We start from the raw sequence: 15,007 nt of genomic DNA, 5'->3' as shown, positions 1-15,007 counted from the left end.
GAACTAAGGGGCATGCGCGCTTTATTCACTCATTTGCCACAAACAACGCGTTTGTTGTCCAATTTAGCGTCCTTGCCAATGAACACACACACGCACGCACACACTCGTAATGAAGTTGTTGTTGGTGTGTAATTGTAGTGTTACATTTGAATTTTGATTTCTAACACTTTGTGGCAGCAGCAATCATAAAAAAATAAGTCAAGACGAGAGTCGCACGGCACTTGATGTCCGTTGAAAACCGCAGTCTTCTAAGGACTTCGTACATTGGCGGTCACACTTTTTAAACGCGCGCGGAGATTCTGAATTTCATAAAAGAAACGTTTGAAGCGGTTTATTTTATACTTTTAGTTTACTAAAAAAATTGGTGATTCTTTAAGGAAATAATGAAGTCATGGCTTTTGTTGCTTGTCTTGAATCAATTAGTCCATATGTCGCTGTCAACAATATCGGAACTAAATAACTGTAAGTGTTAACCAGTCAATAAAGAAGAATCATAAAACTTAAACTGAATAATAATAAAATTGAAACTCAATCTTCAAACTGAGTTTTGTGGTCGATTATTTTATAACCGACGGCAACTCTGTGAATCAGTGAAATCATCAAATTAAGAACTTTCTGAAAATTAAATGTAATAAAGTAATCCGGGTGCCGTAAATAAGTATAAAAGAGTAATAACACTGCTTAACAAAATTTTAACTTTTTTGTCACATGAAAACTCCTATCAAATGTTGAATATACTAGAACAATAATATGTGAATATAAAAAAGGATTCATCATATCAAAACATATATTCTCTTAAAAAGTACAAGCAGTTACATTTAGAGAAATTATTGCTTAATATAGAAAAAAAATTATTGTAATTTTTGTGAATATTTGGCTACTGAAGTTTTTTTTAAGTCTCAAACAATAATCTGTCAGCATTCCTGCGCCCCATTTCCCTTGATAATGCTTCTCCATTAAGAAGTCGTTGTCCAATGGAAACCTCTCGCCTTGTTCGTCACTCACAGCATTATTTGCCCGAAAGAAATCCAGATGAGAGTCCAGCATATATATTTTTAAGGACATATAGTATTACACCCCAAAATTTATATGATATTATAAGTTCATTTTTTAAGTCGTCTTTAAGTTCATTCAGATTCAGAGGTGACTCTTATCATTTATCAAATGCAGTATTTGGGGATCTACAAATTCAGATCTTCAGAAACTTCTTCGTGCTGACTTAGATCAAGTTCCGGATTTCCTGATCGATTAACACCTCATATTATTTATCAAATACAGTATTTTGTGGATCTACAAATTCAGATCTTCAGAAACTTCTTCGTCCTGACTTAGATCAAGTTCCTGAGTTCCTGATCGACTGGGAGACGTTGGCATAGGTAGCTCGACACTGTGGAGTAGTCTATTGGTTGAAGACAAGATTGTATACTGTATAGTGTATTTGTACTTAGTTGTAGTGCCCTTTGGTAGAGTCATACAAATATAACATTGACTGAGTCTATTTAGCACTGCTCAATTAATGACGTGGAATTTCGACGCTGAGACCTACTAGTTAATTCTCCACACACATATCACAAACCGACATGTTGCATGCATGCAAGTCGTCTTTTTCGACCGTTCCTTGACCTTTGCTATATACCAAAGCATCAATGTTCTATCGCGGCTTTCTCAAGATATAAATCTTATTCACTTGAATCATAACGACGCATGCTAACTGTCTCATCTATCTCAGACACCTCCAATCAGAGATCTGCCAATACGACCTGATGGGCTTCTCACATTATCCTCCGTGGTAGCCGTTCTCGAAGCAACTTGAGCTCAAAACACGGCATGCGACCAAATTCAAACTCGTTAAACAATCACATATCAATGAGTCCGTAACCATAGCGAATGAAATGATACATTTATTTCTTACAGAGATAAATTCTCTTCACAAATCCCATAAATTTTCTTAAGTTTTCTGCAAATATGTTTTTTTTTTTCAATTCAAGTATTCCAAAAATAAAAATTGCTATATGCCAACATTACTATGAAGTGCAGTTACAGTAAACCACAAATTAATAAAAAGATATATCGCCGACAACCGGAAGTGTTGCCGCAGTGGTTCAAGCGGCAAATCATTTTTTGGACTGTTTCTTATATGCTTTTTGCTTTTGCTATTTTCCTTTTTTTTTGCATCTTCACAAACAAGCCGAAAATGCAATTACCCACCTTCGCATGATAATTTTCAGACACCGACATGAATTTGTTGCATGCAAGCCACATTGCTACCTGGTCGAGAGGTGTCCAATAGTTACATCAAATAGTGATATATTTGTAGGTAGGAATATGAGGGTGATCCAATTTTGGCTGGTTTTTTTAAAACAAACAATTAAGGAAAGGCTAAGTTCGGGTGCAACCGAACATTTTATATTCTCGCAATTTATTGCTATATTTTTATGAAGATAACACACAATTTTACCCACATATTCGGTATAAAGTCCAATAGAAAAACGAAAATCGTTAATATATGATGGCGGAGGTAATTTCTAAACCGATTAAACTCATTTTCATCACCAACATATATTATATCTAAGATTGTTTGATCATTTAATTTGGCTAAGCTATTAAGCCCATAGTATTTGTAGTATGGAAATCCTATAATTAGCTATAAAGATTTCCTATAAATTAAATTAAAATATCTGAGAGATTTACCCATATTTTCGGTTAAAATTTACCCTTAGGCGCTGAGTTCAACACATTCGATATCTGGGGCCTTAAAAAGTTATAGTCCGTTTTCGACAATTTTTTCACAAGTGAAGCCAGAGCTGATATGCACTATTTGTGTAAAGTTTTAACCGCTATCTTCATTGGTTCCCTATGTTTACATTATAAAATGAAGGAATAAGATGGAATTCAAAATTGAGTTATAAGGAAAGTAGTCGTGGTTGTGAACCGATTTCGCCCATTTTTATTTATCCCTGTTATCAGGGTGTCAAGAAAATATTATAAACCAAATTGTACGATATATGTACAAACAAACTTACTAGTGGCGTGGCCACGTCCACTTCCCTAAAAAATTACATCCACATATGCCCCTTCATAGTGCGATCCTTCATACCAAATTTTACTCCAAGAAATACGTCTTCCAAGTTTCATCAAAATATCTCAATTTTTACTCAAGTTACAGCTTGCACGGACGGATGGACAGACAGACTGATAAACAGACATCCGGATTTGAACTTTACTAGTCACCCTGATCATTTTGATATGTATATCCCTATATCTAACTCGTTTAGTTTTATGACTTACAACCAACCGTTATACGAAAAAAACTATAATACTCTCTTAGCAACTTTTGTTGCAAGAGTATAAATATATGTCGAAGAAACTTGTGACACACCCCAATGTATCTACATACCAATACCTGTGTGTACGACCACTTAGCGGCATAAAAATGGCAATTTTCGTCACTGCAACGTAAATCAATGCGTTATTATGTGGCAAAGTAGCGTAAATATTCATACTATAGCTGCCTCATGCAATTGACGTACTGCATAGCTGAAGACCGATTGGCCAGTTAAGTGGCTGACTGAGCTCGCGTGGTGCTTAGATGGGCTTGTCGGCTCAGACATGTAACTACCGGCGCTAGTCTCGGTGGCAGCTAACACACGGGCCTTACCATTGAGGCTGAAGACCATGCGGCCAGACAGCAAAAGCCTTGCAACAGGGTGAAAGTTGTTGTTGTTTTACAGCATTTTTTAACATTTTCATACGGGAAGCAGACAATTGAGACTTCCTTTTTTCGCACCACAAACACTAAGCGCGGCATAATGAATATGTATCAATAGATGCGGTGAATCAACAATCGTGATGGGAGCAACAGCGGGAGTTTAAATTTTTTGTGAGACTGTTTTCAAATAAATAACGGTGTATATTTAAAAATATATATATTTGTATGTAATTTTGATTCAAATTATAAGTTTTATATCGCTTATTCAATTATCAGAATTTAAATATATTTTATAAATTTTTTAAAGATCTGAGGATGAAGCAAGATTTAGTAAAAAAATTTGAGTTTCATTTTTTAAATTTGTTTAAACAATGGTAAAACTATCAAACGTTCTAAAAATAGCAAACAAAAATTTTCGAGTATGCAATACTAGCCTCCGTACCGCCTTTTACATGCTTCCTGGAGCCACTACTACTCTTCCGTACTGCCTCCATGCGGTTAAACTGCTAGTTCGGGATATCCCGCTGTTTTTATTTTTACCGCATAACCCCTTCTTAAAACCATAATCTTTCGCAGTCACTTCCAAATGCACAAATTATATACTCCGAAATATGCCGGGCTGCAGTCTAGGAAGTTCATAATGTGTTAGTCACTGTTGAAGGAAATCTACAAAATATGTTCAGAAATCCACCAAAATCAAACTATATTTGTACAAATAGATGTGTGTATATTTTGGCCTAAGTGTAATAGCTATACTTGCTTTTGTATGTAATTCGCAAGTTTCATTATGCTAGGTCAAAGGCATGAAAGCAATGAAAAGGCGCGCACCGTGACGTATGAGTAACCTATGATTTGCAATCATGTTCCATACTTGCTCGCTTGCAATATAATTTGATTATTGCATGGCAGACCATTATGTTGCTAAGAATTCTATGCATGCTTATGTAATTTTCATATGCATACAAAAGTATCGTTTGCTTTAAATTTTTGTGCAATTCCAATTATTCTGTTTATTTGTAAAATTTCCACAGGAATTTTGCTTCGCTCTCTTGCTAACCCATTAGCGGGCACTAGACTTTGAATTAGTCCCTTGACATAATTATTACTTAGAACTGTGTAAGAGAATAGAATGTAGGAAAGCGTTATTTTGTCACATTATTTGAAATCAATAATTCTTATCATTGAATTCCCTTTTCGGATGGTGATCGCTGCCAACATTCAAAATTCCAAAGAGAAAACTTTTGATTAAAATATTACCTCCGTCCATCGCTTAAACAAAGCTCATGATTAATTTTATATTGGGTTGGCAAATATCCGCATTTTCTTCTTTTGAATTTTGCGGTTATGTATAAAGCGCTAAAGAGCTTGTAGCTGGCAATACTATACATCTTTGAAAGGTCTTGAAATAACCTACAAAACGACGCTATGCTTGATTAGTTTGGATATTGCAGTCAACAGTTATAGACGTGTAAACACGGAGAAATTCATGCTATTTTAAAGTTTTCCTTCGTTGAAAGCAAATCCGCTAGAGAAACGCTCCGTGAGGTTAATGGTGTTTTGTGGGATGGTACTCTATCACTTCGAAATGTGGAGGAATGGTTTCGACCATTCAGAACGGGTGGAAATGACACCATGGATAAGACAGCCGGCGGAAGACCTGTGACGACGAATACCGATCAAATCATGGAAAACATCGAGTTAGACCGGCATGTGGCATCTCGTGACATCCGCATGACGCAATAAAACCTTCCGGACCGAATCAACGCCTGCGATATGCTGCTGAAACGGAACGAACTCAATCCGTTTTTGAAGCGGATGGTGACTGGAACGAAAAATGAAAAATGGATCACATAGGACAATATCAAACGAAAACGGTCGTGGTCGAAGACCGGTGAATCGTCCCAAACAGTTGCAAAACCTTGATTGACGGCCAGAAAGATTTTGCTGTGAGTTTGGTGGGATTGGAAAGGAATCATCCACTATGAGCTGCTCCCATATGGCCAGACGCTTAATTGTACCAACTACTGCGAACCATAGACTTCGTTGATGGCTCGTCAGAAGCTACGGGAGTCGGATGGGAGATTTTATCGCCCGGACATAGCGCCAAGTGATTACCACCTGTTCCTGTCCATGGCGAACGCCCTTGGTGGTGTACAGTTGAACTCAAAAGAGGCTTGTGAAAAGTGGCTGTCCGAGTTCTTCGAAAACAAGGAGGAGGGCTCAGATATCTCAAAAATCAACCAAAGTCAAGCGACCAGAACCACTACTTAGGCCAAATCTGAGTTGTTATTTTACATTTGGATTTTAATATGTTCTGAGCTATTTGTTCAAACTGCGCCATGGTATTTGCTCTGCTTCGGATTCGTCTAGAAAAGCTCCTGTCTTTTTTGTCCATTTTGGACCCGTCGATATAGATTGAGAGTATACTCCTCCTCAACTGTATATCATTTCCATTCACGTCTAGAGGGTATCCTCATCTGGAAGTAACACAGCTTGTTCGTGTTGCAGGGCCTACTGATGTTATTATCATTCTGTTCATGAACAACGACTGTATTCATCTACCAACTCATAGTAGCAACCATGATGTTTTGATTTTTAAATCACTTAAAAAAGACACACTTAAGAGAGTTTGCGAATAGAATATAATAAAATAAGATTTCGTAACTGATGACTTTCTAGCGTACGATTTTATCACTTATGGTCGGTATGGTACTATTATAAAGACTTCTGAAATGTACAGGTGTATGTGGAATTTCAATGACACAAGGCACAATATTTCTTAAGAGATCTTCGATTTTTAAATATTTTTAGACTTTTCATAATCGTGACAAAAACCGTGCTAAGAATACTCAATACGGGTCAAAAGTATTGAACTAATTCTCAACATTAAAATTTCCTTTTTTCATACTATGTAAATTACTGCGCATTCTAAATACAAACCTTCATTATTTTTAGAAGAAAAAAATATTCGAACTAAGTAATTATTTTGAAAAGCCTAAATACAGCATAAGTACATGAGGAACCAGAAAAAAAATCAGTCTGCTTCTTGTCAGCTCCTCCTAAAATACAATGCTACGCACGGTGGTTGCAACGGTTAAAGTTTATCACTGCCTCGGCTAGGCCTCTTAAGCGGATAAGCTGTTAATTTATATAATTGCTTCCTCCGCTTTCACCACGACTTTCACACGACATGTTGGTATTTCAAAACTGTTAAATATCAAAAAATAATTGTCACTTGCACGCTTTAATAACGACTTAATAATCATTAAAATATGCCACAAATTTATAGCGGATGCTCATTTCGAGGTCAGTTAATTTTTGTTGTGGCCATCTGGATAACTTTACATTCTATCCAAATTTATTTGCGACGACATTTGTTTTTTTTTTTAATTCTTTAAACTGGCTGACATTCAATTATGGCTCGGCTGCAGAGTAAGCAAAAAAAAAATAAAATTTATTAAAGAATATTTGTGGAAGATTTTTGTAAGCTGGAAAAATAGCAAATATTAAAACTTAGATGGATGTTGATGGACCTGTGAGAAGTAAGGGGTGGTTCATATAATGTCATATAATAATTTTGCTTAATCTAAATCTTGACAGAAATAAGGAGGTATAGAGATGTTTCGATTGCAATTACTTTGGCTCTGTTCTAAGCGAGTTTTCGCAGAAAGTTCTGGAATATGGCCTCCTTAAAATAAGTCCACATGTCTAGCGTTTTTTCCTGAAGAACACCTTTTACCCGGGAAAGCATTTTCATATTAGCTTTCATCCTCCATAAGGTAACCGGAATCTCTGTATGTGAACTCTGTATGTGGATATATCCAATATATCCACAGAGAGTCAACGGTTACATAAACAATTACATATACGGTTTATAATGTGTTTACTTAATCCCCAATCAATATTCTATGAAACATTTAATTTTTATTCTAAAGTTCCTTGAAGACATTGTCATTTGAAAGCAGTAACTCAGGGTTACATTCTTCAGAGATAGAAACCTTACTCCAGATAATGGAAGATTAGTACGTTCTCGGATATAAGATAGGAATTAGCCAAAGACTATCGAACTTATTCTTCTTTATTGGGGTACAACAACAACGCACCAATCATTATTCCTTTTTTTGTTTGATGCCAATTGGGGATACCAAGTGCAGCCAGGTCCTTCTCCAAATGCTCTTTCCAACGGAGTGGAGGTATTTCTCTTTCTCTGCTTCCAATAGCGGGTACTGCATGGAACACTTTCAAAGCTGGAGTGCTTTCGTCGATTCGGACAACATAACCTAGTCAGCGCTGTCTTTTTATTCACTGAACTATTTCAATGTCGTCGTATAACTCGTACAGCTCATCGTTCCATCGTTTGCTGTATTCGCCGTTGTCAATGTTCAATGGACCATAAATCTTCCGCTAAACCTTCCTCTCGAAAGCTCCAAGTGTCGTCTCATTGTCATTGTCAGTTTTGCAAGGATACCAATTCAGACAAAGCGAAAAAAAAAATAAACTTACCTTCTTTAATTTAAGCAATTTCCAAAAACTTTAAGCCGAAATTTAATTGGAACTTAAAAATATGCAAGCACAATACTTCGCCATGTCGATAAACCCGACATGTGTTTCTATAAAATAATAATATAACTGCCTTCCCCTAACTGCCAAATAAATGTTGCTATTTCAGTGTTAATGACGCGTCTAGCTGCTAACTTCCCGTTACCTTTGCACGTATGCTTTTGTGGCATTTTGTCTAGACACGAGTGTGTGTTAAAAAGTGTTACAAGCGAACTCCCCAAGGTATATCCTAAATTGCGCTTAACCTCTTAGGGCATATCTTTGCATATGCTTATAACGCTGTTATTGGTAAATGGGCGAACAAAAAATCTGGTAGTTTCAACATTTGTTAAGTGTTTACGCTTATTATCACGGCATTTTTCTCTTATGTAAAATAATAAAGTTTTGCGCTTTGTTATGCAATTTTTGTATCGTAAATATGCACATAACTCTCTTTGTACGCAGTAGAAAGTACAACTTTCCTCTTTCTTTATAAAATTATGTACTAATAATAAAGGAAAATAGTGTAAAATTATCTGAATAGAATGAGCAGTAGTATGATATATGAAAATAATTCTCAGCTGTTGATGATTCACGCCTAAGTGCCTCGACAACGACTAACATGAAGAAAAATACGACAACGACGACCTCTTATTTGAAGTCATATCCTGCTTGGAATATAGGGTATGAAAAGTCTGTCGAGGCGATAGATAGCGCGTTTACTTATTCTGAGCAAGAAGCAAAACCTTAACACGACTTCACAGTAATACTGACCGTCAACAATACATGGATCTGATGATGCAATCCACTGAATAGTCGAAACAGTGCATTTCACCGGCGAACCTTTTCCAAAGAAGTCAAACACTGTCTTATCGGCCGGAAAGGTGATAACCGTTCATTATCCTGACTTTGCATAAAAGTGAATTTGAAATATTATCAGAAATATATAGTTCTAGAATGTACTTTACCTCACTTCGTTCATCTTAACTTCATCTTACAATCAGTTCCTCTTATCTTTTTATACTCTCGCAACATAGATGCTAAGATTATAACCACCTCCCATACAAAAGTTATGTTGAAAACTACTTAAAATGGTTGAAATCAGTAAGGGAAGGGAAAACCTCAGAAACCTTAAATTTCATTATAAAGAAGGTACAGAAGGGCTCCACCCAAATTGGTATACAAAATTTTGAGTGGGTGTGGCTCCGCCCACTATATCTCCGAAACTACTCAACCAATATCAATGAAACTTGGTTTGTAATATTTCCATTATCCCAATCCCAATGATATGTTATGAAAAAAGGCCAGATCGGTTCACAACCACGCCTACTTCTTATATACCAGAACTTTGAAGTCGATCTGAAGCGTTTACTTTACAATATATAAAGAAAGCACTAGTGAAGATATCGGCACAGAACTTTGCATAAATACTACATTTATAGTGTGACAGCCCCTTTCTAAAAACCGGACCATAGGTTTTCAAGGCCGTATATATTGAACATGAGGACCTCAGTGCTTCTAACCTAATATTAGGGTTTAAAACTTTCAATGGACTTTATACCATATATATGACGAATAAGTGGGTCAAATGTTTGTTATATTAATAAGATTAAATAAATAACTTGCGAGAGTAAAAAATGTTCGGCCACAACTGAAATTAGACCTTCCTTACTTGTTTTATATTGTTTAAAAATATGTATCTTAATATTTTTTCTTACAGCGGATCCGAAATTTAGTGGACCAATAAATAATGTAACAACACCAGTTGGACGAGATGCGACACTCACTTGCATCGTTCACGACTTAATGTCATTTAAGGTAAATTAAACATAATTTCCTTTTACTTTTAGTCCACTTACGATTTGCAATCCGACTTGTGTGGGTAGCCGATCACCGCAGAATCGCTGTAAAGTACAAAGCGGAACAGCTTCCAAGAGTAAGGGTGCCCTAGCAACATTTGCGTCGGAGTTGAAAGTGGGTGCGTTGTCCGTGGCCCACCTGGGCTATAGCGCTAGACACACTAAATTCGAGTAAGCTCGCCAAACGCAGGACAACTACCAGACTTGTGCAGTAGCGTCGTCTTTCAGGCTAGTATTGACCGAACACGGCCCTTCTGTCTAATAGGTACACATGAGGTGATATTAGCTCTGCTCTCGGTAGGTGCTTACCTTCGGCGAACCCAGCGAATTGACTGCAATCGACGTCAACCGACATAAGAACTTTGTAATAGAGTGTGTACAAGTGCTTTGTCGAAACATGAGGGTCTTGGCGATTCGTCAGAAGTATTTGGGTGTCATGAAGGACAGTCGAAGCTGACTAAGTGAGCTTCTCTGCAGTTACGGGCATCTATCCCTTGACATAACCTACATAAGAAATTTGTAACACACATTCTGTAGTTTGGACAAAGAAGTGTCGCAAAGGAATCTAGAAGTGAATATACATCAATTAGAAGGGAAGAGGAACACACCCAGTAGACTATGACCTGTAACGGAGTTACATAACTGACTATGCCCTTGTGACTCGGTACCCAGATTAGGTCGTCACGACTATAGCTATAGTTGATTTGAAGATTTAATTCTGCTACCGAATTATTGTAAAGAAAAAATTAGGAAAGCTGCCCATAGGTACAAGAACCCTTATGCGAGGACCCACTGTGCCCGCATAAATACCTTCCGGAGTTTTCAAACAAAGAGAAATTGTGGGAGCCCAGCCGAACGTAGATTCTTTCTTCGTAAAACCGACATTAAGAATAATATTCCATTTTAGTTTTTAAAAATAAAATAACCAGAAATTAACTCAAATCCTCTTTCAATTGCAGCTTGCTTGGTTGCGAGTCGATACACAAACCATTCTGAGTATACAAAATCATGTGATCACGAAGAACCATCGCATTGGCATTAGTCATACGGAGCATCGTATCTGGCAGCTGCGCATACGAGATGTACGGGAATCAGATCGTGGTTGGTATATGTGTCAGATAAATACGGATCCAATGAAAAGTCAAGTAGGCTATCTGGATGTCGTTGTACCACCCGACATAATTGACTATCAGACCAGTCACGATATGATCGTGCAGGAGGGACAAAACGTGACACTAATATGCACTGCAACAGGCTTGCCAACTCCCACGGTCACCTGGCGACGCGAACGTGACGTTCCGTTATTACAAACTGCCGATGGAACGGACATTTACAGCATAGAAGGTGCGAACTTAACACTCTGGCAGGTGACAAGAGAGAGCATGGGCGCATATCTGTGCATAGCTTCAAATGGTATACCGCCGACTGTGAGCAAACGTGTGCTAATTGCCGTTAATTGTAAGTGACAGTTACAGGTTTGCATAGCAACAATTCTCATTAAACTCACTTCCACTTTTTAGTTGCACCGACCGTTTGGACGCGTTATGACACCATATATGCGGGTTACGGCCAGAAGATTACCCTCGAGTGCATTTCCGAAGCTCACCCGACGACTGTTAATTTCTGGTTGAAAGGCAAGGAATTTGTACAAAGCGGCACCTATGAGTCCGTCACTTTGGATAATATTTTCAGAATTGTCATGCGTTTAACCATACGGCCCGTTCTTTTAAAAGACTTTGGCGATTATCACTGTGTGGCGAAAAATTCGATGGGTGAATCGGAGCGCATTATATCAGTTAAACGTAAGTAGCTAAAAAGTAATTTAAATGCAGTGTTAAAACCAAATTATTATCTAACAGATAAATCCAAAAAGAGCGTCCATCACACACACCAGCTGGATGGAAAGGACAATCATTTGATTTTAATTGAAGGTAAGTGAAATTATTATTTTTTTTTTGTTCTTAAAGTTATTAATTGAAATTATTTTCAGAATATACTTCGCCTGCCACATCAGCGACCATGAATGTCCACAAAGCTTTAATATTTATATTTTTCTATTTGTTATTATTCATAACATTGTCGCTTCAGAGGTTGTAATATACTATTTATACAGAATAAAGTTAAAAAAAAGATCAAAATGTACCATATTACAGTCTCGCCGTTTTGATCAAATAAGTCGCCCGAGCCCGAGCGCTGTATTATTGAGGAATTGATCATAAGCTAGTTTAGTCCAGATACATGTATATAAATTTATAATCAAGTATAAGACGTTTTCAATTTGTCTCTTGCTTTGTTTGTTCGTTTCGCCACTATCCAAGGTTTAAAGGTTCGAACACATTTAAAGATTGAATTGAAACCATTATCCATCTTTGATTGGATATCCAAATACTTAATTGTTTTAAAGTAAATTGGTGTTGCAGTTTATCCCGGAGGTTCAAAGTGCGACACACTGGGTTAGCTTGTCACATTTGCTAGCGCCAGCTTTAAGGTTAGCTGATTCTAATTGCTTTAGCCTTTTGGTCCGCTTATAGTACGTTCTGTTGTCCCAACACTACATCATTACTAGTCGAATTTTCGTCCGGCAGGGTTCATTGTATGAAGTACATATTGTTGGTATGTTCAAATAAAAAATAATTGGGTACTGCAATATCTAGAATTCAATAACTATCGGAGTTATTCTAAAGAATTTTTCAAATGGGATGCAACAAAAGTTGACCGATAGGTACAACAAACGAAGCCATATTTTTCCCGCTCTTTTGACATTTCTCTTCAGCAAGGTTGGCCATTTCATCCTGGAGAGATATACAATACAAAAACGTGACGAAATTATTAAAATTTAATACAGAGATTCGGAGTCAGAGGCCTCAACTTTGAGAGGGCTACGTCCAATTTATGATCGTTATAGTCGTCCTGTCAGATCAACAATTGAGCGTCTATTGGACAAATTTGAGTCCACACAGTACAAAATGTTCCCGTACCAGTGAGAGATACCAGTGTCCGTAGTGTCGAGGATATTGCTGCCGCTAGCGCATCAATTAAGGAAGACCCAAATCAGTCTCTCACACTTCGTTCTCAAGAATCTCTCTAACGTCGTTGTGACGAGTTTTCTGAATCTTAGCCTACATCTTAACCAGATCAAATTGATGCTAGAGCTGAAGCCGCTTGAACACCAGAATCGTCGAATATTCGTGAATTGGGCTGAGCAATAACTTGCAAATGATCCTGATTTTCGTAGAAAAATCATCATCAGCGATGAGGCTCATTTCTGTCTGTTTGGCATCGTCAATAACAAAATATTCGTTATTGGTCAGGGAGCAATCCACATGTACTCCATGAGTTACTATTGCATCAGAAAAATTAAATCAAATTCCATACATAATGGCATTGAATGTACTTTCACAGGAATAAAGTATTTCATTGATATTCGCCCATTTTGTTTTATTTAAGCGCTCTTATTGAAAACCCCTACTCGAGACAATGATGGGTTTTCGCACATAATTATATAATTATATATATATTTGGCGTGGGAACCGCTGGAAACACCAAGGGAAGCCAGGTCACTTTCCACTTGATCCTTCCATCGGAGTGGAGGTCATCCTCTTCCGCGACTTCCTCCAGCGTGTACTGCATCGAACACTTTCAGAGCTGGAGTGTTTTCATCCATCAGTACAACATGACCTGCTGTCTTTTTATTCGCTGAACTATATCAATGTCGTCGTATAAATCGTACAGCTCATCGTTCCATCGTCTGCGATATTCGCTGTTTTAGAGGACCATAAATCTGTCATTCTTGTCATCTTCCACGCTTTAGCGCCATACATCATGACGGGAATAATGAGCGACTTGTAGAGTTTGATTTTGGTTCGTCGAGAGAGGACTTTACTTTTCAATTGCCCACTCAGCCCAAAGTAGCACCTGTTGGCAAGAGTGATTCTGCGTTGAATTTCGAGGTTGACATTGTTGGTTTTGTTAATGCTGGTTCCCAGATAAACGAAATTATCTACAACTTCAAAGTTATGACTGCCAACGGTGACGTGGGAGCCAAGACACAAGTGCGCTGACTGTTTGTTTGATGATAGGAGATATTTCGTCTTGTCCTCATTCACCACCAGAACCATACACTTCGCTTCCTTATCAAGTCTGGAAAAAACTGAACAAACGGCGCGGTTGTTGCTTCCGATCATATCAATATCATCGGCGTACGCCAGCAGCTGTACCTTCTGAGCTGCTTGAGTCATATGCATAAAAATCGTTCCTGGCCACTCCTAAGTGAAACTTTCCTCACTTGCGTGAACTTCTACATACGACCCCATCCCCCATTTGATGACTATAAATAATGAGTTTCGCAATTCTGGTGGAACTCATGCCGAATATATGACCGCAATTGTGTTTTGTCATAATCAGGGGTGTTGTGGAATCCAAGACAGATTTGCTGAATGACAGAATGGCAAACCAATTCTGATTTTCATTGGTGTCACAGAATCTGATTGGATTTTCGTATTTTCGGATATAAGCCAAATGTTCGAATCAGCTGTTTTGCTATTTATTCATGGGAAAAATTAGCAAGACATGTTTTTGGAATTGTAATCATATAATTAGTTCAAAATATTCATTGAACCCAAAAAATATAATTAAAATGAGAAGTTATTTCAGCTTTTAGTTTTTTTGGCAAAGAAAGTAGCGCAAAAAAATGAAAGTTTTAAGGAATCGCAGTAATTCGCTTTATGCTCAAAGGAAGTCAAAAATAATAATTATTCTTTTGTAAAAATGTACATATTTAAGTGTATATATACAGTGGAACTTCTCTAACTCAAATCACCATAATCCACAAAAAAACTTCGAAGAAATTTGTATGGAATTGCCTTTCAATGTCACTTCAAGAGTTCGAGTTATGGAGAAC

The 15,007-nt window shown here is 37.3% G+C and overlaps 1 protein-coding gene across 1 annotated transcript; it reads left to right on the top strand.

Annotated features, from left to right (window-relative positions):
* The first annotated feature begins 261 nt into the window (after positions 1-261).
* On the top strand, positions 262-12,046 carry LOC105220629 (opioid-binding protein/cell adhesion molecule homolog). Its single transcript, XM_054227420.1, has 5 exons — positions 262-462; positions 9,969-10,066; positions 11,067-11,565; positions 11,628-11,909; positions 11,967-12,046. Exons 1-5 carry the CDS (start codon positions 384-386, stop codon positions 12,044-12,046), a joined length of 1,038 nt encoding a protein of 345 aa, XP_054083395.1. The 5' UTR covers positions 262-383.
* The last annotated feature ends 2,961 nt before the right edge of the window (positions 12,047-15,007 follow it).

The sequence above is a fragment of the Zeugodacus cucurbitae genome, chromosome 3, assembly GCF_028554725.1.
Source record: "Zeugodacus cucurbitae isolate PBARC_wt_2022May chromosome 3, idZeuCucr1.2, whole genome shotgun sequence".
NCBI classification, from domain to species: domain Eukaryota; kingdom Metazoa; phylum Arthropoda; class Insecta; order Diptera; family Tephritidae; genus Zeugodacus; species Zeugodacus cucurbitae.
The sequence above is the reverse complement of the archived record's forward strand: the minus strand, read 5'-3'. Positions and strand labels throughout refer to the sequence as shown.

What these genes read in the sequence shown, in the direction of transcription:
- LOC105220629 (XM_054227420.1), top strand. Translation starts at nt 384, where the DNA reads ATGAAGTCATGGCTTTTGTTGCTTGTCTTGAATCAATTAGTCCATATG. An exon ending in ACGACTTAATGTCATTTAAG is followed by an intron (nt 10,067 to 11,066) that starts GTAAATTAAACA and finishes TTTCAATTGCAG; the next exon opens with CTTGCTTGGTTGCGAGTCGA. An exon ending in GCGCATTATATCAGTTAAAC is followed by an intron (nt 11,910 to 11,966) that starts GTAAGTAGCTAA and finishes ATTATCTAACAG; the next exon opens with ATAAATCCAAAAAGAGCGTC.